This window comes from Oryza sativa, chromosome 11 (genome assembly GCF_034140825.1).
Source record: "Oryza sativa Japonica Group chromosome 11, ASM3414082v1".
Classification (NCBI taxonomy): domain Eukaryota; kingdom Viridiplantae; phylum Streptophyta; class Magnoliopsida; order Poales; family Poaceae; genus Oryza; species Oryza sativa.
This window is the reverse complement of record NC_089045.1, coordinates 30104165-30130240: the sequence shown is the minus strand read 5'-3', so window position 1 is coordinate 30130240 and position 26076 is coordinate 30104165. Positions and strand designations below refer to the sequence as shown.

General features: G+C 38.5%; 2 protein-coding genes across 3 annotated transcripts; both read right to left on the bottom strand.

The window, feature by feature from the left end:
- Positions 1-1531: 1531 nt before the first annotated feature.
- On the bottom strand, positions 1532-7410 carry LOC107276539 (wall-associated receptor kinase 3). 2 transcript variants are annotated; one of them, XM_066305145.1, is made up of 5 exons: positions 7240-7410; positions 6704-7150; positions 3515-3768; positions 3210-3368; positions 1532-3080 (listed from the first exon to the last, which is right to left on the bottom strand). In XM_066305145.1, the coding sequence occupies exons 1-5, from the start codon at positions 7296-7298 to the stop codon at positions 1972-1974; spliced, it is 2028 nt and encodes a 675-aa protein (XP_066161242.1). In that variant the 5' UTR covers positions 7299-7410; the 3' UTR covers positions 1532-1971. The 2 variants fall into 2 exon arrangements, with proteins under 2 accessions (XP_066161242.1, XP_015615426.1); XM_015759940.3 differs by having other exon boundaries at positions 6704-7410.
- Positions 7411-18614: 11204 nt separating this feature from the next.
- Positions 18615-25277, bottom strand: LOC107275746 (wall-associated receptor kinase 5). Its single transcript, XM_015761208.3, has 4 exons — positions 24547-25277; positions 24068-24318; positions 22849-23028; positions 18615-19966 (listed from the first exon to the last, which is right to left on the bottom strand). The coding sequence occupies exons 1-4, from the start codon at positions 25179-25181 to the stop codon at positions 18936-18938; spliced, it is 2097 nt and encodes a 698-aa protein (XP_015616694.1). The 5' UTR covers positions 25182-25277; the 3' UTR covers positions 18615-18935.
- Positions 25278-26076: the final 799 nt, after the last annotated feature.

Below are 26076 nucleotides of genomic sequence, written 5' to 3'. Positions count from 1 at the left end.
GGATCCAACGGTTTGGTGGCGTTTGCCCCTCGGCAGCGCGGATCCGACGGTGGGGCTGCCGGCTAGAGGTGCGACGGTGTCGGTTGTTTGCGGATCCGCGTCTTCCCCCTCCCTCTTGTGATTCCTTATTCTTGATATTTATTCATGTTTGATCGTTTTGGATTTGATCTAGATGTGTTGTTTTTCTGGAGATTATTTATTATAGTTCATGTGTTCATAGATTTGAGGCATCATTTTGGGATTTGGGTATTATTTGGAATCGGCTCAATCCTTCAAGCTATTTTTTTTTTGCTCGTGTGCGCCTCAAAGATGCCGGTTCTTGAACTGGCACCTTTGACCTGAGATCAAAGTATCGTTTTCATGGTGCCAGTTGGAAAAACCGGCACCTGTGATGGTTTTTCAACTGACATCGATGACGTTTTCTGTAGTAGTGGTTATATATACATTGTAAAAGCTACCTTAAGAATACATTTGCCATGCATCTCTTTATATACTACTACTGCATGCTGTTGATGTTGATGGGGTGACTAATTATTAATCCCGTACTCCGGTCTGGGAGGGCTAAACTATGGTTGCAGTCGACGTCGAAGCCCGGTCAGGCGCAGCCGACGCCGACGCCGAAGGGGAAGGGGATGTCCACCTCGCCGCACTTGCTCGGGCACCCCGCCCGCTGCCCACCCGCCGCCATAGCATGGAGAAGCGCCGTAACATATCGGCTTAATTAACGTACAAATCTACTCATAGCTTTGATAAAATGAAATTTTACTATAATAGGACGAAGAAATATAGGAATATTGTTTATATTAATGGTTAGAACCTTTGTTGTTTTAGGTGTTATAAGAGTGTAGTCTCTAACCAATAAAAGCCCATCCCACGCTTAATTGTTTGTACTATGTTTATAAGGAAAATTAGTTTTATGCAACTGAGTTTGGTACCGAGCATCTTTAGCAGTATTTGCCCCCTAGTCTGCAGATTTTTTTAAAACATTTTTATTTTTAATTTTAAAAATAAATCCTTCTAAAATTTATTTTCACACCGGAATCTTTTCAACCTTTTATAATTTTAAGATTGACATAATGCGAAATGCCTCTCAAAAGAAAAGATTTCCGTTTAATTGGCGAAGAATGATATAGGATCTAATCTGGGAGATTGAGAGTCAAAGAGCAAGGAGTGCCAGTAAAGCTGAGTAATTAAGGGTGGTTTGCTTGTACACATGCAATTAATGGGCTGACTAGTGAAGTGCACATCTTATTTACGGCGGGTCAGTGGTCATTTAAGTCATTTAAACAGGTTGATCTATCAAATACTATAAATGGGTTCGTGGACTAGTCCATTTTATTACTCTCTCTGTTAAAATATAGTAATATAAAATAAATGAGACCTATTCTAAAACAATATATCTGGATATGCCTTGTGTGTCCGTAAGGTACGAGACCCTAGCTACTGGCTGAGTAGCCCTATCCTACATGTGGGTTCGTGGCCTCGTGAGCTAGACCACATACAATTGTAAAATACATTTGTTTGCTTTCGATTAGCATGGAGAATGGCCTATGAGGTCATTTATTATTTCACAACATGGGTGCAACCATACATGTCCAGCTTAACATTGCGTTAATTACATTATTACATAAGATACCGCAGCTACAAAAGGTATAGTAAAAAGATAGAAAAAATAGCACCACAACATTTCTTTCTGAGACAACACAGTACCACATAACACTACACGGATAACAAGAGAAACGGTGGAATAGTACATATCGCGTCAACGTACTCAAACTCAAACTATAATGTGAGCATACGCTATATCTGCTATTTGCAGGGGTGGGGAGAAATTAACAAGAGGCAAAGGAAAACCATTGACGAGAGACCAACTAATTGAGAGACTGAAGAACACGAGGCAAAGAAGAACATTCATCTTCGTACACTCGAGCTGATGGATTCCTGCACCCGGCATTAGTTGCAGCAGTTTAGCTAGGACATACGTGTGCTTAATTGCTCTCTCAGCTGCTTAAGCTCCTCGACCACCTCCGCCATGGTTGGTCTCTTCTCCACCTTGTTTTTGAGACATCGGACCGCAATGGCAGCAATCCTGTCAAGGCACTCCGTGCAGTAAGGCTGCAGTAGTGCATCCATAGACGACAACATATCCTGATCATACATCTTCCTCCTTTCGTTGTTGTCTTTGTAGTGTTTCACAAATTCTACTGGGAGGCTTCTCCCATCGTCGTACTTGGCCCTTTTCCGGGTGATGAGCTCTAGGAGAACTACCCCATAGCTATAGACATCGCTCTTCACCGTGAAATTGCGGGTCTGCAGGAACACGGGATCGATATAGTCCAGGTCACCACACACGAGCTTGATTTTCAATGTGAGCTCAGCTGACCCAAAGTCAGAGACCTTAGGGATCAGTTTGTCATCAAGGAGGATGTTGGCTGGCTTGACATCTCCATGAACAATGCTTTGGTGGTCAGACGATGAATGTATGTAGGAGAGAGCCTCCGCGGAGCCGATGGCGATGTCAAGGCGTTGCGACAGCGAGAGAGGGTGTTGCTTATCTTTGTGGAGCTTTTTCTCGAGGCTCCCGTTAGGGATAAACTCAAGGATCAACGTGGGTTCCTCCGTCTCCATGCAGCACCCAAGGAGGGTGACCACGTTTTCGTGCTGGATCAGTGACTGGACCCTTAGCTCGTCCACTAACTCCGGGCCGGACACTCGTGACGACGAATCTTCTTCCGGCGAGGATGGAACTTTGGACCAACAAAAGGCGTTTTGGAACATTTTCTTGTTCATGCACTTGATGTCTTTGCCATGCGTCATCTGTGCCAGCTTGCGCTTTCCCTTGGAGTACTTGACGGCAACCAGCTGGTTCTTGTGGGTTCCCATGTAGACCTTGCCGAAGTAACCCTCTCCGAGCATCGTCGTCCTATTCTTTGTCATCTTGTCTAGGTCTTTCTTCGAGAAGTGCTTGATTTCCATACCACTGAGCAGCCGGCCACCATTGTTGTTGAAGTGCCTTCTTCTCTTCCGTCTCTCATACCAGCACACAAAGAACACAAGAAAAATCACAATGCACACCGTCGCTGTATATTTGGAGACAAATCAAATCAAACAACAAATAATTAATTGAACGAACGAGCCGTTGATTCAAATCAGACTACATGCAGTAAGTACGAGGAATTAACTAACGCTTGCTTGATCAGCTAGCTTACCAAGGGTCACGACTATATCTTTGGGAAGGTGGCATCCCTTGCCATTAATTTTACCATCCCCTCTACGTGGAAAACGGCATTTGCAGTAATAACCGCCCTCTGTGTCATGGCATCTGCTGCCAGTAGAACAACGATCTGGTTCCTTGCATTCGTCAATATCTACATGCATGCAACATATGTGTATATATATCAGTCTTGTAATAAAACACTAAATTTAAATTAAATAATCCCCATATTGTCAATGAATACAACGTTAACTGCACTAGTAATCCATGATGGAGAAGATAGGAAATTTAAGAACTAACTTGTGCATCCACCATTGCCTTTGAGATAGGGATTGCCGGCGTATCCCGTGGAGCACTTACAGAGATACCCATCTCCGTTAGTGGCATTGGCGCAGTAGCTGTGCTCGCTGACGCAGGCAGGAGCTACCGACCCCGAGCATGACCCATTTCCCCTGATGGCCCAGTCAAGCACCGTAGGGACAACCATCTCGCCATCCCGGTTTGCAAATATCTTGTTGCCTGAGCGACCGAAATCCTTCCGGTTAAAATTGTACCTGAATTGTATGATCAAAAATTGCTAGTTCATAATATTGAAATAGTATGTCTACTCGGATATATATTTTTTAAGGTTTGAAGATATTGATTGCCTTCTGTAACAAATATCTTGGTGGGCCATTTGTTAATTAGTTAATTAACTAAATATTTCTTATAAGAAATAAATGCAGAAAAAAAAGACACTTTTTGCGGTACTAATACGGGTGTATCAAGTTAAGTGGCATATGCAAGAAATCACTTTTATATGGTGCGTGGTGGATTTGTAAGTTTATGATCATGCTACCGGATGCCATGCACATTGCTTGGGTATAATCACCACCAGAAAGAGATTTTTTTTTTCCTCACGGTTTTTAACATCAGCAATGGCACAAAAAACTTCAGAAATTATCATCCTGTCAGCCATCGTATGTAAAATTTATTCAGGCTTGTTCTCGGGAAATACTAGTGGATGATGGGTATTGTATGTGACCCAAAGATAGCAGCGGATTATTGATGACATGGGACATGGGATCTAGGTGGTGTTCGCCATGGACCTATCATGGGCCTGCCTAGACAACTGCACATATGGGCCTATTCAACCATCCATGCAGCCAAAACTGCAAGGGAAAAGTACATAGAAGGTCCCTCATCTTGTCATCAGATTACAAAATCATCCCCAAACCGCAAAACTAGATATATGTCATCCCTCATCTCACAAAACCGGTTCACTTTAGGTCCATAGGAGGTTTTAAACCCGGTTTTGTCCGATGTGGCAGCTGAGTCAGCGTGAGCCCCACGTGGGCCCCACATGTCAGACTATCCACATCATCTCTCTCTTTCACCTCTTCTCTCCCTTCCTTCTCTCTATCACTCCTCTCATGTACTAGTACATACATACTTTTTGCTAGTCCTAATGAATGGAAGATTAACCAAACAAATTAGCAAAGCAATTAAGGTTCAGAACATTATTTATGGTCTGCATATGCATTGGTTTTCCTCTCTAAAATAATACTCCCCCTGTTTCATATTATAAGACGTTTTGACTTTGGTCAAAGTCAAAATGCGTCAAGCTTGACTAAGTTTATAGATAAATATAGTACTCCATCCATTCCATAACATAAGGTACAACTACTTTTTTCAGATGTCCCATAATATAAGGCGTACATGCATGCATGCAATTAATTAGCACTGCTTCTCCAATAAATTATTATTTTTTAAAATCCTCCACCCTTAAGATCTCTAATTTTATTAGGTGCATGCATTGTATTTACTAGGGTGATACAAATTAGGATATGATAATAATTGTTTCTTGGTTTTTGATTAAGGGTGGTTATGCCTTATATTTTGGAATGGAGAGAGTAATATTTATAATACCAAATTAGTTTCATTGAATCAATAATTAAATATATTTTCATAATAAATTTGTCTTGGGTTAAAAATATTTTTTTCCTACAAATTTGGTCAAACTTAAAACAGTTTGACTTTGACCAAAGTGAAAACGTCTTACAACCTGAAACGGAGGGAGTAACTATGTAGTGTCAATTTGCCTACATCAATGATAAATGGTATACGGAGTTATATGGATTTATATATCCTTTTATCATCCATCATTAGACTTGCCTATGCTCAAGAAATTTTCTGAACCCACCACTGAGTCCAAGGTAGAAAAGTATAAAAACAACAGATGCTTCAATTGGAGGAATCGAACAAAATATTGGAAAGAGAGTAGCTATATTTTTCCTCCCTGGCTCCTCTCGTCTTCAACCTTTGACCCTCCCTGTATTCCTCATCCTTTCCTCCAACCTCGGCTTCTCCATGTTTCCTGCTAATTCCTAGCTAGCTCCCTTCCTGATGCTATATACCGATTGTATCCGGCCCTAAGCACTCAAGAATCTGCTGCTGAAACCATTGTGTTTTGTGTGTGCTTGAGTTTTGATGATGTAGTAGGATATATTGTAAAAATTTGTCCCTTAATAGAGGAATGCCTCAACTTCACCGTTGACCGAATCCACTACATATGGTTTAATACTAGAACATCAAGGAAAACATGCATTGTTGATTTGTTCCAACCTTAGTTAACTCCATTTTTTGTTAATTAGTTACTCCCTCCAGTTTCATTTTAATTGACGTTTTGGACAATGACATGGTATACAAAATATATCTTTGACCTTATTTTTCTATTATAATATATACAATAAATAAATGCATGTTTACTTTTATTATAGTACTTTTAAAGACAAATCTATATATGTTGTTCTAGTTTCTTTAAACTAAATATTTTTAAAATTATTAATGGTCAAGTTATAAAAGTTTGACGTCAACCTTGTCCAAAACGTCAATTATTATAGAACCGGAGGGAGTAATTAATAAGAAAAAAATGATAAAAAAATTAACTCGGTTTACAATAATGTATTAAAAAAGACGAATACAGTGTTGAACATTGCTTGTATGTTGTTCGTGCTATAGATTTGTCTTTTTTTTTTCCCTCAATGTATATATAGGTCGAGTTTTTTAAACTCAAAATTTAATAATATGGGATAGTATTTTACAAGGGTCATATCAAATTAATGTTTCCAGAATTTCTCTAAACATATCCGCATATCATTTTAGGAACCAAATGATCGTCTCCAGACGTAAAAACCAAATGAGAAAATATAAGCTCCTAGCTCCATATTAAAAAATAATTATTATTTTGGACAAGAACACGAGATTTTCTATTAAATATATATAGAAATATCAAATATATATGATTGTATTGAAATACATTTAAAGATATATCAAAACTTTGATCAAGAATTACTCTACGATGATATCATTTATGTGCTAATAAGGTATAATATATACAATAAGTAAATACTTTTGATAATCTAATATATTCATTTTTCGTCATAAAAAAAACTATGTTTTACTGACGAAACAAAATATGTTCTAAAACAGAGGTGGTACTATACGTACCTGTCTCGCTCGGTTATAAAGGCGTAACGGCAGGGGTTCCACGCAGAAATCTTCGTGTCGGTGATGTTGGCCGTCAACGTCATCCCTAGTAAGGTAAGGTTTCCAGGGATGGACTGCAGCTGGCAGCAACCGAGTCCCGTGCAGTTGTCACCGTCGTTGGCGGCGGTACCCAAGCTCGTGCACGTCGTGACGCAGCCGGTGAAGAAGCTCACGTCCTCCCTGCCGTATATCAGCCCCAGCGCGTCGCAGCCGGTGGCGGTGAACTCGTTCCTCTCCGGCGACACAAGGAACGGCGTCCCGGTGAGGTCGAGCCCCTGCCAGATTGCGTCGGAGCTGCTGCTGGTGTTGGACAAGTCGAAGCAGTTTTGCAGCACGGGAGTGTACACGCGTGTCTCCCCGGTCTCCAGCGAGACGTCGATGAACTCATTGTCATCGGCGATGTAGGGTCTGGGAGGGGCAAAGCTATGGTTGCATGAGACGTTTAAGCCCGGCAAGGCGCAGTCGACGCCGACGCCGAAAGGGAAGGGGATGTCTACCTCGCCGCACTTGCTCGGGCACCCCGCCCGCTGCCCACCCGCCGGCGCCGCCGTAGCATGGAACAGCAGCAGCAGCACTATTAGTTGTTGTGGCATGGCTAGTATTGCGACGACGCGCATTACGTTTTTGGCCATGTGTACGTGTGTTTCTTTGCTTGTACGTGGAAGCTAGGTGGGAGATTAGCACTGACCATGCATGTCTTTATATACTACTCCAATTTTGATTGATAGGGTGATTCAGCTTAATTACATATATCTCTTTTGATAGTAATATTTCACTTTGGCACACAGACCAAGGATAAGTAATTCTACTTATCATCCATTTAAACATGCTACTAGTCATTTCTCGTAAACAAACGATTCATTAATATTTACATTTCTCAATGCCCATATAGCCAATCTTGCGTAGAAGAATAAAGAGTCATGCATTAAATCCGAAAAAATCATTAAGATGATAGTTTGTTGAATTGAAATATGTCTATTAAAAATAAATTTTTCAGATTTAAAAATATATCTATAATAGATGGAGGGATTATATCTCTTCATTGATTTAATCCTCCTAGTTGACTGCACTAGGAACTTATATCTTATAATAGGATCATAATTGTAACGTCCCGCCTCCCCCAGGCCGGGCCCACTTACATCTGATAGCTTTCATAGGTCATAGACTACCCTCACAGACCAACACATGTCTTTTCTGCACACTTTGTCCTCACTCGTGTGCACCCGGGAAGAATTTCCCGGTCGGTCACCCATCCCAAATTGCTCCAGGCCAATCCCAAATTGCTCCAGGCCAAACACGCTTAACCCTGGAGTTCTTTAGAGATTGACTTCCGGAAAAGAAGTTGTAACTTGTTGATATGAGTATTCTATTAATTCTATTAAGCCCTAAGCCGGAATGTTACAACTGGACTGTCACTAGCTGCAGTGAGCTCATTGTCAGTGAGTGGGCCACAAGGCCATGCATGGAAAGCAGGGAAGAGAACTGAAGTGGTGTTGGTGTTTCTGGCCGGCTTGTGCGCCACACTTGCCCCCATCATGGCGGCTTGCTCCCCTTCTTCACTTTTCCAACTCCCTCCATTTCTTCTTTCTTGGCAACATATCTCAACTATCAAGAGTTCAGTACTACAAATTTATTTGTAGAGAAAAAGGAAGATAAATATTGACCAACTAACATAAATTATAACTAATGTAATGCTTAAATGTGTTTTCTATCGAGTATATCTCAGTTGGATATTATCGGGGGAGATAAGAATTCATCCCATAACCTTGAACCATTTTATTTATTTTTTTCTTGTGCATGTTGGTAGAGATAGGAGATGTAAAACCATTTTTATTATTAAAAAATTTTAAATGCTTAACTCATTCACATAAACCCCACAATAACATAGAACCTCACAGTAATTTTACAAAAAAAAACTAAATTCTTGCTCTATAATAATAAAAGATAAAATTTCATGCTCTAAATGAGGCTAATCGTTAGCGACTGGCTCTTGAAGGAATGGGATGGAAGGATCCACGAATAAAGAAGGAGCAAATTGACAATTCGCATATAGTTTGTACACACGCGTGTACGTGTACACATGTGAACAGTGAACATGCAGCCAGTGATGCAAAAAAACTTTTCATGTGCACATCATATCCCAAAAGGCCATGGATGGATGGATGGATGGCAGCAAGATAATCAAGGAGATCACAAGCATGCATAATGCAACAGTTGCTAAAGGCTAAAAAAGCTCCATTGATTAAGCAAGATATGTACACATGTAGGTCGGTCGAGATCAGTAGTAGCCGGGTTGGAAAGGAAGATCCATAAGCCCAATTATCCACACATGTTTATCCCTTTTGGAGGGCACTAATAATTAAGATAGCTAAGCAAGCATGCATGCTTGCCACCACCATTGCAAAAAAAAAAGTGTATATTCATCTCTAGCTATTTGATTATTTTAATTTATAGTACCTAACTGAATTTTGTTGCTTTGTCAGACATGCTTAGGAATTAGTACCTCTTAATTAATCCTAAATTCAGTAGAGGTTTGTCTTTAATTATCTTAATTATCTTAATTCAGTAGACCTTATGCAAAACGTTGTTGACTTGTTTCCTCTCTAGAATTCGCTAGCAAACATGCATGCCATGACATTTTAGGCCGAGCTAGTAATTAAGTTCGAGGAAAATGTTAGCCAAAATATCATCCATACAATAATTAGTCGACGAGATCTCCCTCCATATCCATTGCCAATCATCTAATAAGCTAGGTAGCTGAAACCTAACTTTGCTCACAAAACGTTGCACTGCTAGATCCCAAGAGGGTACATACTCCCTCCGTTTCAAAATGTTTGACACCGTTGACTTTTTAGCACATGTTTGACCGTTCGTCTTATTCAAAATAATTTGTGAAATATGTAAAACTATATGTGTACATGAAAGTATATTTAACAATGAATCAAATGATATGAAAAGAATAAATAATTACTTAAATTTTTTGAATAAGACGAATGGTCAAACACGTACTAACAAGTCAACGGTGTCAAACATTTTGAAATGGAGGGAGTATATATCAAATGTGCAAAAGGCCCAAAGCTAGGTAGTTTCACCTAACCACACATGCTTGAATTGATCCAAATCACCCAAAAGGTTAATGTCTAGCTACATTTTAGATTTGTTTAACTTTCATGCATATATATGCGTACTACTAGATCAATAGAGATATTACACATATATTAATGTATACTTCACCTTCTGATAAAGTCGATAGATATGACCTCACCCACAGAAAGCAATGACGTATTGAGATAACTATAGTAAAAGAAACTGTAAACATTGGATATAACTATCTTTGTAAATATTAATATTGGCATCTGAAAAGTGATTTATATGCATTTGTTTTTTTTCACAGAAAAATTGATATACCTATAGTTTAATATGCTTTTGGTATAACTATCTTTGTAGATATTTTGATTGACACCTGGAATGGTGATTTTTTATATATAGATAAGTTATTATTTCCTTCAAAAATTTCTTTTACAAACTATAATTTTATTATTGAATTTTATTAATAATATTGCGACAGAAATTACATCACTCTTCTGTGGAAGGAGGCATATATACAGTAATACAGAGCCATCTTTGAGCATTATAGCCCTTAAAAGTTACAAATAGGCGGTCCTTCAATTCTGAGGTTAATTAGTGCATGACCATGAATATGCATCATTTGGTGTTGGAACACACATAAAGGTTTAGAAGCTGCAAAAGTTAGCTGCTCAATTAATTAAGCTTAGGAGAGATCAAATAGAGATCGTCTGCAACCAGTGGACAGCCACAGCTATGCATCAATGATCATGCATGCATGCGATGCAAGAGATGGACTTTTGAGTGTATCAACATCAGTGTGGGGGACTAGAGGCAATGTCTGACTCATCTTGACCCCTCTTGTACTTTGTTGCACAGCCTGCAACTATATATAGCTGACAGCGAAAATTGTGACTGATTAATCAGTAATTCAGTTATGCTGGCTTACACTTAATTTGGAGAATTAAGTCCTAATCGGATTTCATATGGGCCCATTTTTGAAGGGGGAAAGAAAATAGACTCTTAGTTATGTTATGTCACATTCAGAATACTGCACTGTCAAGAAACTAAGCCAGCTGGTTCATTTTTTTTAATTTTGTTAGTCCTAAAGAAATCAAAACAAACATTAACTACACTGTTAAGAAACTAAGTATTGTTTTTTTGGATCTTGAGTCATAAGTACAAGTTCAAAGGTAGCTAGCTTAGCATGAACTTTTAGGCAATACAAATTTTTTGAAGGTTGTTTCCCTTACAAAAGTTAAGACAATAAAGACTATCCACTATTCGTCCATCAGAAAAAAAATCTCTTTTTTCCCCTTTCCCCATCCTTATGTAGCCAAATTTCTTTTTACATAGGTTAAGAGTCGATATTTTCTCTTTTAAAAACAGTTGATGCTAAACCAATGTTAAGCTTAACATCGATATTTCACTTTATACTCTCATCTCTTCCATGTCAGCGAATTTGTCTACTTGGAAAGGTTAAGAACCCTTACTAATGAAAGTTGTACATGCCCTAATCCACCTATCTAGCAATATGCATGTCACTTGAGAAGCCTATGTATGCTACTAGTAAGTTGCTTTGTGGAGAGGTAATTGCATATCATGATTTTGATAGAGCACCTAACAAACGATTACCTAGCTACCTCTTGGCAGGCTCAAGCCGACAGTCCCCAACTCAAGCAATCTTCACTGTACTTTTGCTCCTAATCAAGGTGAATTGCAGCTGAAGAGAAATTAACCCGGCCTAAAAAATAATTTTGCACGGCTAGAAAAACAGATGCATATATATAATTGTTCCAGAATTAATGGCACTAATTACACAATTCTGTATGAGTCCACAACTTGGATTTTTGAACCCCACTTCTCCTTCAATATGAATGGAATTTGGCTATGGCCAGCTCAGCTAAAAAATAACGAGTAAATAGCATATAAAGGACACCATTTCGTACAAGAATCATAAGCATGCGTGCTGCAATTGTGTGTACTGAAAAATCCTATCCCTGCAATTTGCACTGTTTTACTTATCATTTTCTTACTTTTGGGATTTGCATGGACCCTAAAGTGTGCCTATATAAAATGATCGATTCATTCCCAGCAGGGAATACATCCCTTTTGGTTATATTTAAAAATCCAGCCAACTAGCTTATTGCTCTTAAATAATTCACCAACCTTCAATTTGTATGATTTCAGCATTTAAATCACTCACCAAATCAGAGAATCCGGCAATAGTGTCTCTATCATGTCTCTGTTGTACGAACTCTTATTTACACACCTTTGACAATGTTTTTCTCTCTTTACTGAAATATTTTATTTAGCCACATTTTGGCAGTGTTTTTCTCTTACTGAAAATTTTGATAGTGTTTAATCATAATATTAAAGGGTTTTTCAATGATAATGGTGTGGAGTAGTCAACTTGAGGTTAACCTGCAAGCTCAAAGGTTGAGCATATATAGTTGTAAGCTCAAAGTTAACCTTAGGTGTACAACCTGTCTTGGTCGAGTTTGTTTTATTGACAACTTCAACAACATCGTCTAATACAGTCTAACTCTCTTTATCTCCGAATGAATGAATTCCTGATTATGAATCTGGACACGTGTACCTTTATACTACAAAGCACTACCGTGCACTACCTAGTCACATTCTTAATAATACTGGTCGCTAACCCATGTGTTGCATGGGCTATAGTTATTAACAACATAAATATTAAAAATGTAATCCTGTGATGAATATGTTGGTCATCAAATTTTCTTGAAAGTTATACATTTTCAAGTTGGAATCTTTAAAAGTACATAATTATACATGCTTTATACTTTCAATTGTAAAGAATCTTATGATTTAATAATTTCAAAATTTGTAAATAAAATATGAAATTGTACTCGGTCTAGAGCCACGGTTATCGATTGTTCATGATTGAAGTCCCAATTGTAACTTTTATGATTTAATAATTATGAAAATAGTAAATAATACATTTTAGTTGTATGGTTTGGAGTTCACATAAGTTCAACTTACTAATTATGAATTTAAAAAATGAAATTAAATTAACAAATTTCTAAATTGGGAATCAAGAAAGGAAAAACTCTGTGATCACTATGATGTCTGATTTCAGAATTATTAATTTTGTAAAAATAAAACTAAAGCGCCCATGTTACTTTTTGTGGCATATTTTAATTTACACGAATTCATATGTATATATATCGAATATCATAGGAATGCGAACCACCTAATCAACTGTGGTAAGATCTTTCTGCCTAATGAGCGAGCATCCCAGAAGTTGCACAATTAATCTTGGTTTTAATACAAATTCTTTGATTGATCAATGGTCATGGTAATACGATTGACCTAATAAACTACAGATCTTTTAGTTAACGTTTATAGTAAATGTGAGCGCTCTCTGGGGATACCCATAAATACCAACATTATTTGCAAGGGGAATATTTATACCAACCTTTTATTAATAAGTATCACGTCTGTTGGGATTTATGCCATCCCAAAGTCTGATTATCCTGACCTTGACTTTGGACGCTTCCTTCGCATTGTCAACATCTTGAACCATGTCATTGGTAAAAGAAAAGGTAAGCTGCAGACTATATGATGTGTATACGGACATACAAACAGGAAATATGGAAAATTAAATATTATATTTGCTTGTTTATATTTAGATTTAGAGAAAAGTCATAGATAAGGGTCTATGATTTGTCAACTGAACCTGATTACCGGATTACTAGCACGGCTCATCATGTTAAAGATCAACAGCTATTTCATTATTTCAGTCAAAATCAGTAATCGGTAATTTCTTAAATAGCTAGGACGTTGAAACATGTACATTCAACGGACACCGAACAGTTCATTAAATAGAGAAATGATCCCCCAGTAATTCATCACTTAAAAGTCCAGACAAATCATTTAAAAGATCGAGAAAATCTTAAATAGATCACTAAGGAGATCACACAGTAGAATAGTTCGACCATACCTATGTGAATTGGGAAACGGCGGCAGATGTGCTCGATTTTTGGATCGGCATCTGGAACTCCTGAAATTTCTTGGGTTGGATGATGATGTTTCAGATGAGTCTGAATCAAAATCGATGAAAAATCACTGTCCAAAACATAAATTAGAGAAAAAACCTATAAATTCTGAAACAACAATCTCTATTTAAATCGATGGTCTATTATTTTACTCCTTGGATAAAAAACATAAAAAGTATGCATCACTACTACATAATTAATTTTTCTGACCAAACTCTCCTTTAGATTGCAAGAAGGCTATAACTACTGTACTCTGCAAAAATCGCCTCCCTGTGATCGGTTCATGGGCCTATTAAGTGACCCACATGCGAAATTAGCTACTTGCGAGTTTCTCTCTCCCACACTGGCATCTCTCCCTCTTTTCTCCCCACTCCATTTTTTTCTCCCACTACCCACTCAATCCTCCCACTCCCTCTCCCCCTCTACCTACTCCTCTCATCGCATCATTAAAGAATCATCATAGCAAAATTCCACAGAGGAGAAGCAATCAAGATTCAGATATCATCACTTCTTTCTTGCTTGCTTGTACGTGGTAGCTAGGAGCGTGGGAGATTAGTGACCATGCATGTCTTTGTATAAATATAATACTCCACTTTTGATTAATGATTGGCCGGGTGACTCAGCTTAATTATATCTACATTAATTTAATCCTCCTAGTTGACTGCACTAGCTAGGAACTTCATTATGGAGTATCTTTTAATAGGATCATAATCCTAGCTAATTATATATACAACACGTGTGTTCCAATCTATCTATCTATCTATTATCTATGTATTATTATTATATACTAAAAATCCATTAAACTTTCTACAAACGCTCCTAAGCCGAGCGCCATGTCTGGGTGTGTGTGAGTGTGATGCATTGGAGACAATACAGGGTTATTTAACTCTCCTTTGTCCTTTCCACCGTGCGTTGCCAGAAACCGGGTCATTCAACGTCCAAGTCCAAGACATTGACTATTGGTCAACATTGTGTGACTCCGTGAGCAAGTGCAGGGAAAGCACAACAAGCAACTCGATGATGCTTGATAATGAAATGATTGCTTGTATTGGTATATTGGAAAACCTTGACTATCAGTCAACCTGAGGCAAACAACAGTGATCCTTATCAACTCTACTGTTCCCATTCCAAAGGGGAAAAAAGGGAGACTTTTGGTGCATAAAGCACTAACGATACGACGTGTTATATATGCAAATCCAAGTTGGCAATTGGTGAACTCATACCCCATTCCACATATATAATGGTTAAATTTATTGCAGGCTTTTACTTCGAATAAAACTATTGCAGGCAGGCAGGCATGCACTTACTGAAAATAAATTTTGAGTCATGTGACTTTCTTCCCATTCCGAAGGGGGTGAAAGACGACCTTAGTCTTTGTAAGTTTGTTGTTTGGCTGGTGATGCACATACAACCTGTTCATTTGTGCAGTTTCCATATAACTTCTCTACTTCCAAAGAAAAGAGAGGACAAAGAGGTCCTTCTTTGGGTACATCCGAGTGAACTGAGAAAAGAGAAAACATTACATTTGCATAATTTTTTTAAATACAGATGCCCCCCTAAAATATCAGGTTTCTGTAGTTGTTGGGAAAAACTTTCATCAACTGCATTTTTTGGTGCAGAAGTGCTATATCTGGGACAGGGCAGAGAAAGATCTGGTGCTAGATACAGGGTCCCACTGCAGCTAATAACACAAGGGAACCCAGAAACTCTATCAGATGAAGAAATCACAACCATCCAACTCTGTTAGCGGAGCACATCAATCACAATCATTCAACTAGTACAAAACTTCAGGAAAGAAGAGCAGACAGTGGCCATTAAAAGAACACATGTTTTTTTTCTGATATGTCAGGAGATCATTTCACAGTACGCCAGATGGCAAACGAATCGTGTTGTGCACAAACAAATCTTTTGTGTACATAGGCAAGGGCAATCGATCACTACAGGTTCACTATGCAGCATCCTGAACCGTTTCTCCAATTTCATTGCTTTCTTTTTCTATATTACAGGTAACATGTACAGAAACCTTGCAAATTTGCAAGTAATGGTCATGTAGAAGTAAGTAAAAATAATTTGATTGGTCAAGACCTGACAGTGCAGTCGGTTAAACTTGCAAGAATTTTATTTTCAGGTATAGCATCATTAGAGAATCATCATAGCAAAATTCCACAGAGGAGAAGCAATCAAGATTCAGATATCATCACTTCGGAAAAAAAAAAGGAAAAAAAGAAAATACCTGCTACCTTCGCGCGGTTGTGAAGGGGGAATCAGTGCGAGAGAGAAGGATGTTTTTACTGTACGTGGGATTTTCTTATATAAGTCATACAAAGGAAATTAAGGTTTTGACTACAAAATGATTAGTTGGATGTCATGCATGCAACTTGTGAAAGGCTGAAAACTAAGAGTGTTGATATAAGAACTTACTCCCTCCTTTTTATATTATAAGTCATTTGACTTTTTATTAGTGAAGCTTTTTTAAGTTTGATCAAGTTTGTAGTAAAATATAGTAATATTTTAAATATAAAACAAACATTATATCAAAATATATTCAATGTTAAATTTAATAAAACTAATTTAGTGTCATATATGTTGCTAATTTTTTCTATAAATTTGAGCAAACCTAAAGAATTTTTACAGAGGAAAAAGTCAAACGACTTATAATATGAAACAGAGTGAGTATTACATAAATCAAAGGAGATTTGTGTCCTTAATTAAGTTAACACCTATGTAGAAGTACTAAGCCACAGGAATAACCTCAATTTGTCTCATATCAGATGTTCAAGTTAGATGTTACCACTGCTAGAGAAACGATCTTTTATTGTAGTCCCCAAAATACAAATATCTCAACTAGATTAAAAACGGCCGGTACTAAAGCCTTAGTACCGATTGTAAAAGTCCAAATCCCTAGAAACATCTTTCGTTCCGGTTGGTGTTATCAACCGGTATTGGCTGGTAGCACCAAACAAGACTAAAGCTAGAAGATTTTAAGTCCGGATTGGTGTTACCAACCGGTACTATAATGCCTCTTGGGTTAGTTAAAAAGAAAGCATCTCTATCCAAGTTAGATGTGTGTAATAAGTGGGATGGTAACACACGTGAGGGCTGAGGTGAGAAATCTTGAGCTTGAATCCCACATCCCACATATTTTTTATTTAGTATGTATCTTTATTACCGGTTCTTTAACCGATACTAAAGATCGAGATCTTTAGTCTCGATTTACTGGCCTCGATTGCTACAATCGGTAATAAAGCTGGGGTTGTGAACTCTCTAGCCTCTCAACGTGATCTTGATTAATTAGAAAAATACTTTCGATCGGGTGCCCGATTGAGGCCACAAGACATGGCATGCATGCATCAGGTGATCCAGTATGACCGTGCCAATGATATTAAAGTCGTCCCCTTAGCCTCCCCAAGAAAGCTAAGTCACTTATACGAAGAGGATCGATGCTAATATTATTAGCGTCGAAGACCTATTTGTAATTTATTTTTGAAAACAACCTATTCCTAATTCATATAGGACATCTCAGATCTTCGAATACTGTACTCCCAAGATTTGGCTGTCTTTGATCTTTGGGGGACAAAGCTAGTAGATGGTGTGGAAGTAGTTACTAAATGTCTAAATCTGAAGCACGCAGAGCATCTCTATCGTGGCTAATGACATCAATATATATAATACTCCCTTCGTTCCAAATTGATCTACATATTTTATAGGTACACCAAGACCAAGAAAAACTAATAACTCTCTCATACTATATTTACTATATCAACAAACTCAATGCATGCACCATCCCCACTATTTCCTAGTCAATAGCAAATCAAGATATTGCATGTGGGTTGTAAATACTTGTGTGCATGGATGCATGCACCAATGTCCATTTACTCCAATGCACAAATAACGAATAGACCTAATGAATGTAGATCACTTAGGAATAACCTAAAAAAACTATATGTAGATCAATTTGGAATGGAGGGAGTACTAATAAGTTGACAAAGAACTGGTTTAGTTGAGGCCTAAATTGGTCTTACCAATATTTGGCAATTTTAATAGTATTTAGTGTCTATTTAGTTTGAAGCTAAATTTTGGCATGCCTAAAAAAGTATGCTATTTCAATAGTTAACTTAAGCTATTTTGGTTTCAATCCAAACAAACATTTGCCTTGCCAAAATTAGCCATGCCAAAACATACTAAAATTTGGCATTAACAAAAATTAGTAAGGCTAATTTAGATCATAAACCAAACCAGCCCAGAATTAAATGCGTCCTGTTGATTGAGATGTTAATTAATTTACTTTGCACTCATATGCATGTTCGAGGCTCCTCCTTCCTGGGCCAGAAGATTTCGGCCCGTTGGCCCAAATCTGTTGTCCATTACCCCCGGGCGGCCCAAGTCAGGTCCAGGAGCTGTTGCATGAGCTATCACTATAGTTAAAATTATGATATTTTCTCCCGTTCAGTAAAAAGTACTTCAAGATACCTGTATCTTATGGTACCAAATCATTTTCGGTCGTTGGATCTAGCTGGACAAGATGGGCATTGCTAAATCCAATGATCGAAAATAATTTTGTATCGTGAAGTGCTGGTATCTCGAAGTACTTTTTATTGAATTGGAGCAAATCTCTAGAATTATTGTTGCAAGAGAAGTACGTACGTAGTAAATGTATACATTGATAAAGAGTGTAAGACCAAAATTCTGTTGGCATGGACCTAAATTTGTACGCAAGATCAACAGCTATAATTAATTTAATCTCATATATTTCAGGAGTACTGCAGCATGCACGCACCTCGAAACCTTAAATCATGTTGCATTACATATATTCATGATATCACAACCGAATTGTTCAAAGTAATAGTAGCTTACAGCGCGAAAGGTACAACATTATATATGTAGATCACACCACAAGCGCATATAGAAAATATGTAACGTAATAATCTTACCTACTGATAGCCTTAACCAAACCAAAGTATACTTCATATCTGTTGAGAGATTGAGGAGAAACTAATGACGAGGTAAAACGAAATGATCATTGACGAAACAAACGATATATCGATCGAAAGCTTTAATTCTACATGCGTTCGTTGACCATCGTCGTCGTTGTGGTTATCAAGCTAGGTCACGTTCAGGCTTGCACTCAACTGCTTGAGCTCCTCCAGCGCCTCCGCCATGGTCGGCCTCTCGTCAATATCCTCCATAAGGCACCGAATCGCAATGTTGGCCATCCTGTCGAGGCATTCCATGTAGCGAGGCCGCAGAGCATCATCGGTTGATGACAACATGTTCTGGTCGTACATGTTCCTTCTCGCGTAGTCGTCCTTGTAATACTTGGCAAAGTTTAACGGGAGGCTTTCTCTGTCGTCGTCCAAGGCTTTCTTCCGGGTGATGAGTTCCAGGAGCACCACTCCAAAACTGTACACGTCGCTCTTCTCCGTGAAACGGCCTGTCTTGATGTAGGCAGGATCGATGTAGCTCATGTCAGCCATCACGGACCAGTTATCAGACTTGGCGACTGACATGAGCTTGGACGATCCAAAGTCAGAGACCTTGGGCTCTAGATTGTTGCCAAGAAGAATATTGCCGGACTTGACGTCCCCATGGACGACGCTTTTGTGGCCAATGTTAGAGTGCATGCATGCTAAAGCTTCGGCGCAGCCAACGGCGATGTCGAGGCGAGTTGGTAGCGGGAGATGCGTATGCCGACCATCGCCATGGAGCTTTTCGTAGAGGCTACCCTTGGGGATGAGCTCCAGAACCAGCATGGGCACATCCGTATGCAGGCAGCACCCGACTAGACGGACCAGATTCTCATGCTGGATCCGAGCCTGGCTCGTTATCTCATCCGCGAAATCCTGTTTGTTAAGCTCATGGCCGTTTCTGACAAAGCGCTTCACAGCAACCTGCTGGTTGTCCTGGGTGATCCCCTTGTAAACCTTACCAAAGTAGCCTTTCCCAATCATTCTTTTCTCACAGTAGTTTTTTGTCATCTTCTTCAGCTCCTCTTCGCTGAAGATTTTGATGTCCATCATCTTGTTCAGTATGTTGCCACCATTTTTGTCAAATGATCTATTTCGCTGCCGCCTCCTATGCTCCTTGAGAATGTACAGCACCACGAATGCCAGAATACCTCCGGCGACAGCAGTTGCTGGCAAGTAACAAATTAAATAATTAAATGAACCAAATCAGTACTTCTTCAAGTAAAATACATGCATGTGACATTTTTGATATGATCCTACTATACTTTTGAAACTTCGACTATCAATTAATCTGTTAAATAAAAAAAATGTTATTTTAAACTTTTCTAGGTCAACAAGGTACTACTTTGAATACTCAATCAAAAATTCTCGTTTATATGGATTAAAAAATTTTATACAAGTGTGCTATTGTAAAAGCATTCGTAATGACAGACTTTAATATATACTTTTTAATATATATGAGACCTGTACTTTAAAACAATAACTATAGTCAAAATCAAATTGTTGTGATTGCATGGATCACATATCAATATTAAACATTATTTCGGCAGAGGTAGTAATATTTGAAATATAAACGACGACATGTGTACATTTGTTTTAAAAAAAATACTTTCACAATGCCGTAACTAAACTTATTAGATTTTATGTAATTGTGAACGACTTGTTGATAGAGAGCATGCGAGTACAATAATATAGTCAAGCTCCAAAAATTATTACATCATCTACAGCCGACCAAATAGCCTGGTCATACAACAGCTAGCTGTGTGTCTATCTATACACACACACTACATCATTAATATTTGGCTCATCTCTCTTTACATAGTTTATTTGAGCTCGTGCTTTATTTAGCTGGCTATAAATCTATAGCTTGTTTTTCTTCTCTCTCCTCTCCTCTCCCCTCTACTCCACATAAGCACAAATGCGATACGATAACTCATAAAGCCCGATTACATCGTATTATTATAATTGCTCTCAAAAGTGTATAAGTTTGTTGTATAAGCCAGAGTATTTTATATTTATATTCATTACTTTATTAAACTTGTGAAACCTCGACAATCAATTAAGCCCGCTCAAATGTTGTTTTCAACTTTTCGGGTCAAGAAGGTACTACATTACATCTGAATTATATTTTCTTTATACGGTTTGCCTCCCCCCACCCCACCCCACCCCCACAACCCCTCTTCACCTCAAAAAATAAGTCTCTGATTTTTGGTTTGTCCCTTACATCCCCAATATTCCATTAGTTGATGGTTTAATTTCTTAAAATGATCTATTTTGCCTCTATGCATAAAACAAACATGGAAATTTATGGACTTATTGTCAAAGCAAGTACAATAATATAATCAACTGCTAGCTTAAAAAATTATCAAATCATCTATAACCGACCAAACACTACTAAAAAACCCTCATAAGGACCGGTCTTATAGGTGCTGGTTCATTTAAAACCAGCACCTATGAGCCTTTTCCCACCTCCGCACGATGAAAAAATATAGAACCGACACCTTTAAGCACTATAGGTATCAGGTCTATTAAAAAACCGACACCTATACTATAGGTGCCGAGTTTTTTTAATAGAACTGACATCTATACTTATATTTTAGGTGTCGGTTCTAGAGAAAAAACCGTCACATATAGTATAGGTGTTAGTTTTTTTACAGAACCGACACCTATTAAAAAAACCTCATCCTTATCTTTTTGACCACCCACAGCTAGCGCCCCCTTATCTTATACCACATCCCACATCGCTCCTTATATATATCTCTCTCTCTCTTCCCTCCTCTCCCTTTGCCTTCCTTTCTCTAGTGGATCGGCGACAGCTGACGGAGGAGCGGTGACGGCTGACGGAGAACGCGGCGGCGGCCCTCTCCCAGCCCAGGGGCCCTCCCCCCTTCTCTCGTCCTCCAGGGACGGCACAGCGGTGGAGAAGGCCGTCCGGCGTGGGCAAGGTAACAGCACGGCGGTGGAGAAGGCCGGCCAGCGCAGGTGAGGTGGCGGCCACCACGGAGGCCAGCGCGACGAGGTGGAGGCTATGGCGGTGGTGGTGGAGGAGGCTTGGATCTCGCCGGCCCTCTCTCTCCCACGGGACCTCCCTCCTTCCCTTCTCCTCTAGCACAGCGTGGGTTGGTGGCCGGCGCGACGAGGTGGCGGCACGGTCGTCGGATCTCGTCGGCCCCCTCTCTCCCGAGGGACCTCCCCCATCTTCCAGCGCAGTGTTGGGTGGCGGGCACCGGCGCGGAGGCCGGCCTAGCGAGGTCGCGGTGTGGAGGTCAGCGTGGCTTTTTTATTATTTTAATAGTATAGGTGTCGGTTCTGAAATCGGCACCTATACGATTGGGGTAAAGGTGTCAACCAATAGATGCCTACTGGGAAACCAACACCTATGGGGTTTTCTGTGGTTGTGAAATAGCTCGGTCATACAATAGTTAGCTGTAGATATACATACTACATCGTTAATATTTAGCCCATCTCTCTTTCACATAGTTTATTGGAACTTGTGTTGTAGCTGGCTATAAATTTGTAACCTGTTTTTCTTCTCTCTTCTCTCCTCTCTACTCGACATAAGTACAAATGTGATAAGGCAACTTATAAAGCCCACTTACATCGTCTTATTATATTCGCTCTTAGAAGTGTGTATAGTAAGTTTATTGTATAAGCTGGACTGTTACATATTTATATTCATGCATGACTTTATTGTACAAGTATTATTTGTGGAAAAGTTTATTTTTACAAAAAAATATTTATTTTATTTATTTATTAAATGAATATGTGTAGAATACTTTTTATGGTAGTTCAATATATTTGTCCCTGTTGTATATATTATATAAAAGGAATTGCTACCCAAAACTATGTCATTTCAAAATTTCACCTCAAATATCACAAAATAGTCAAACATCATCTTCTTTTCTGTTTGAGGATATTAATCGGGGGAATAATACTTAGGACTTAATTAGTGCGTGGCATGTTATATATGAATGCATAGAATTGAAAGCACGGAAGAAACGAGGATCCACAGCACTTTAAGAAGTGGAAATAAAGAAAAAAAAATGCTGACCTATTGTTGCGACTACGGTCGCTGGAAGTATGGGTTTGCATCCCTTGTCGATTTTACCATCCCCTCTATGTGGAAATCGGCACTTGCACTTGTAACCACCCTCTGTGTCATAGCATCTGCTACCACCGTAACAGGGATACTTGGTAGGCTCTTCTCTCCTAAGCTCGCACTCATTAATATCTGCACACAATGGTTGCGTATAATATGTATATCAATTAGAAAACTGGCAAGCTTGTAAATGATGATGCCAAATCAATAACAAGAAGTACTACTACGTACAGCCGTCCCATATGAATTGTAATTATAGATTGTTTAGCATATATTAAAGTTTGAGAAGAAAGACTACTACGATGTCCCTTATCAAATGGTGTATAGGTAAGAGTGGAATGGTAATTGAGGGTAAAATGGTAAGAAATTTGAATGAAAAGTGGGACCATTAGTACTATATTGTGATAATTATTTTGGAACAAATTCAACTAGAAATGTAATTATTATAGGACAGAGGTAATAGCTAGCTAGCTATATGCATGCCATAAAAAACTGATATGATATTTAATTAATTCCAAATTTCAGAATGATTAAATCGTGAAAATCTTATATTCCAAGGTGAATTAAGATTTATACTGCCTATGGTCCAAATTATAAGGTCTATAAATTTTTTACACAGTTTTTAATGATATACTTTGTACATTAGTTTATTTAATATTATGTTATCAACAACTATAAATTTAATATCACATAAAAGTATTTTAAAATTTAAATCTAGTGATTTAACATGCATAATACTTATAATAGATATTGTTAGTATAACTATTAGTTGAAAGTTACCGAGTTTGATTTTCATAAAAATAAAAATAAGGATGCCCTATGAATTTTTTTTCAAATCATTAATTATCAATTATTCATCGAATACATGTAACACTACGAGCAAAGTGCAGATTAACAACTACTCCCTTCATTTCAAACGATAAGTCGTTTTAACTTTTTTTCGTTGTCAAATTTTTCTAAATTTAATTAAGTTTATAGAAAAATATGACAACATTACGAACACAAAACAAACATATTATCATAATATATTCGATGTTATATTTAGTGAAACTAATTTAGTGACATAGATGTTAAAATTTTCTATAAATTTACTTACACTTGAAGAAAGTTTAACTATGAGAAAAAGCAAAACGATTTATAATATAAAATATAATTAAGTGTAAGAACAAACTTATGCATCCGCCGGTGACATAGGGATTGCCGGCGTATCCCGTGGAGCAGTTGCATAGGTAGCCATCCCCGTTGGTAGCGTTTACGCAGTAGCTGTGGGCGCTGACACAAGCAGGAGCCCCTGTTGCTGATGAGCACGATCCATTTCTTCTGATGGCCCAGTCAAGCACTGTTGAGACACGTCTTTCTCCAGTACTGTTGACGAAGCTCTTGCTGCCGGAACGACTAAAATCTTGCCGGCTGAAATTGTACCTAAATCATGTCGATCATATATATGCATATGCATCAGTAAAACTCAGTGGATGAAAACAATCAAGAATTTAATTGGACAACATAAGTATGGTGTATATATATATATATATATATATATATATATATATATATATATATATATATATATATATATATATATATATATATATATATATATATATATATATATATATATATATATATATATATATATATTGGTATACGTACCAGCCTTGCTCGGCCACGAAGGCGTAGCTACAGGGGCTGTCTTTCCAAGCTGGGTTAACGATGCTTTCGCCCAAGGAAATATTTAAGATGCCAAGGTTGGGCGGGATGGAAGGCACGTGGCAGCAACCCAGCCCCGTGCAGGGCTCACCGTCGTGGGCGGCCTCATCCAAGCTCGCGCACGTCGTGATGCAGCCGGTCAAGTAGCTCGCATCGTCCCTGCCCAATAGAAACGCAATCGTACCACAGCCGATGGCCGTGAACTCGTTCCTGCTCCGCGCAAACAGGAACGGCGTACCGAGGTAGGCCCACGAGGAGGCGTTTCCTTCGTACTCGGTGGTATTGTCCGAAGTGAAGCAGTCGGACACGACGGGAGTGTACACGCGCATCTCCCCCTTCTCCAGCGAGATGTCCTTGATCTCTACGTTGCCCGTGTACGGCCTGGGAGGGGTAAAGCTATGGTTGCATGAGAGGTCGAAGCCCGGCCAGGCGCAGTCGACGCCGATGCCGAAAGGGAAGGGGATGCGCACGTCGCCGCACTTCCTACCGCAGTTCGCCGCCGTCGACGTACCCACCAGCACGGAAAGTACTAAAACTGCTAGGAGATCATCATACCACAGCATCACTCCTTGTGCCATGGCTGGCCAGTAGCTAGCTAGGTGTTGCTAATTTATTAATTAAACCCCGCACGTACGAGGTACGACTACACGGCTTCCACTGGCTAGAATATATGTGCGATATTTGCACTTGCCATGCATCTCTTTATATACTGCTACTGTACGTTGGTTGTTGATGGGTGACTAGCCACACTATAAGCCAGCTATAAACACATATTAAACATATTAAGAAGATTAAAGAGGTGAGATTAGAATAGCAACGAGCTACAGATTTCTGTAGTATTAATAGTGTAGTATATGTACATATGATATGAATTGGCTATTAAATCGACTGTAGATGGTTTGGAGCTAATAGTTGGCTATACTATTAAACTTGCTCTCTAACACCTATCAACTCCATCCCAAGATATTGGATGCCTACCAATTTTTCAATTTTCCGTTAAAATAATATTATTTCTAAAAAAATTCGTATATTGGACATGGTTATTAAGAAAATAATTAGAATTAAATGAAGCGAGGTTGTGGTTAGTTGAGAAGTGGAAATTGATGGGTAAATTGAATGGTTATAAGGATTTTGATTAGTTGGGAAGATAATGTTAGTGTAGTAGTTGTTATATCTCTATCTCTGCTATTATAAAAATTGAAGATGTTTTTGCCGGTATTTTGGTAAATCATTCGTGTTTGAGTCGGTTTTCAAGTTCGTTCGTTTTTGGCAATACAGACATGTGTTTGAGTTGGATTTTAAGCTCGTTTGCTTTTAAAATTACAAAAGGAATCATATAAGAGATCTCTTTAAAAAAAACTCATATGCTAAGTTCAAATGAAAGTCGAACTCTTAAATGCAGCTCATTATTTTCTAAAAAGAAATATCCAAGTGAATTTCCACAGTGAATTTTATCCTATCTAAACCGTATAA

What these genes read in the sequence shown, in the direction of transcription:
- LOC107276539 (XM_015759940.3), bottom strand. Translation starts at nt 7,374, where the DNA reads ATGGCCAAAAACGTAATGCGCGTCGTCGCAATACTAGCCATGCCACAA. An exon ending in TTTATAACCGAGCGAGACAG is followed by an intron (nt 3,769 to 6,703) that starts GTACGTATAGTA and finishes CATACAATTCAG; the next exon opens with GTACAATTTTAACCGGAAGG. An exon ending in AGATATAGTCGTGACCCTTG is followed by an intron (nt 3,081 to 3,209) that starts GTAAGCTAGCTG and finishes CCAAATATACAG; the next exon opens with CGACGGTGTGCATTGTGATT.
- LOC107275746 (XM_015761208.3), bottom strand. Translation starts at nt 25,181, where the DNA reads ATGGCACAAGGAGTGATGCTGTGGTATGATGATCTCCTAGCAGTTTTA. An exon ending in TTCGTGGCCGAGCAAGGCTG is followed by an intron (nt 24,319 to 24,546) that starts GTACGTATACCA and finishes GACATGATTTAG; the next exon opens with GTACAATTTCAGCCGGCAAG. An exon ending in GACCGTAGTCGCAACAATAG is followed by an intron (nt 19,967 to 22,848) that starts GTCAGCATTTTT and finishes GTTACTTGCCAG; the next exon opens with CAACTGCTGTCGCCGGAGGT.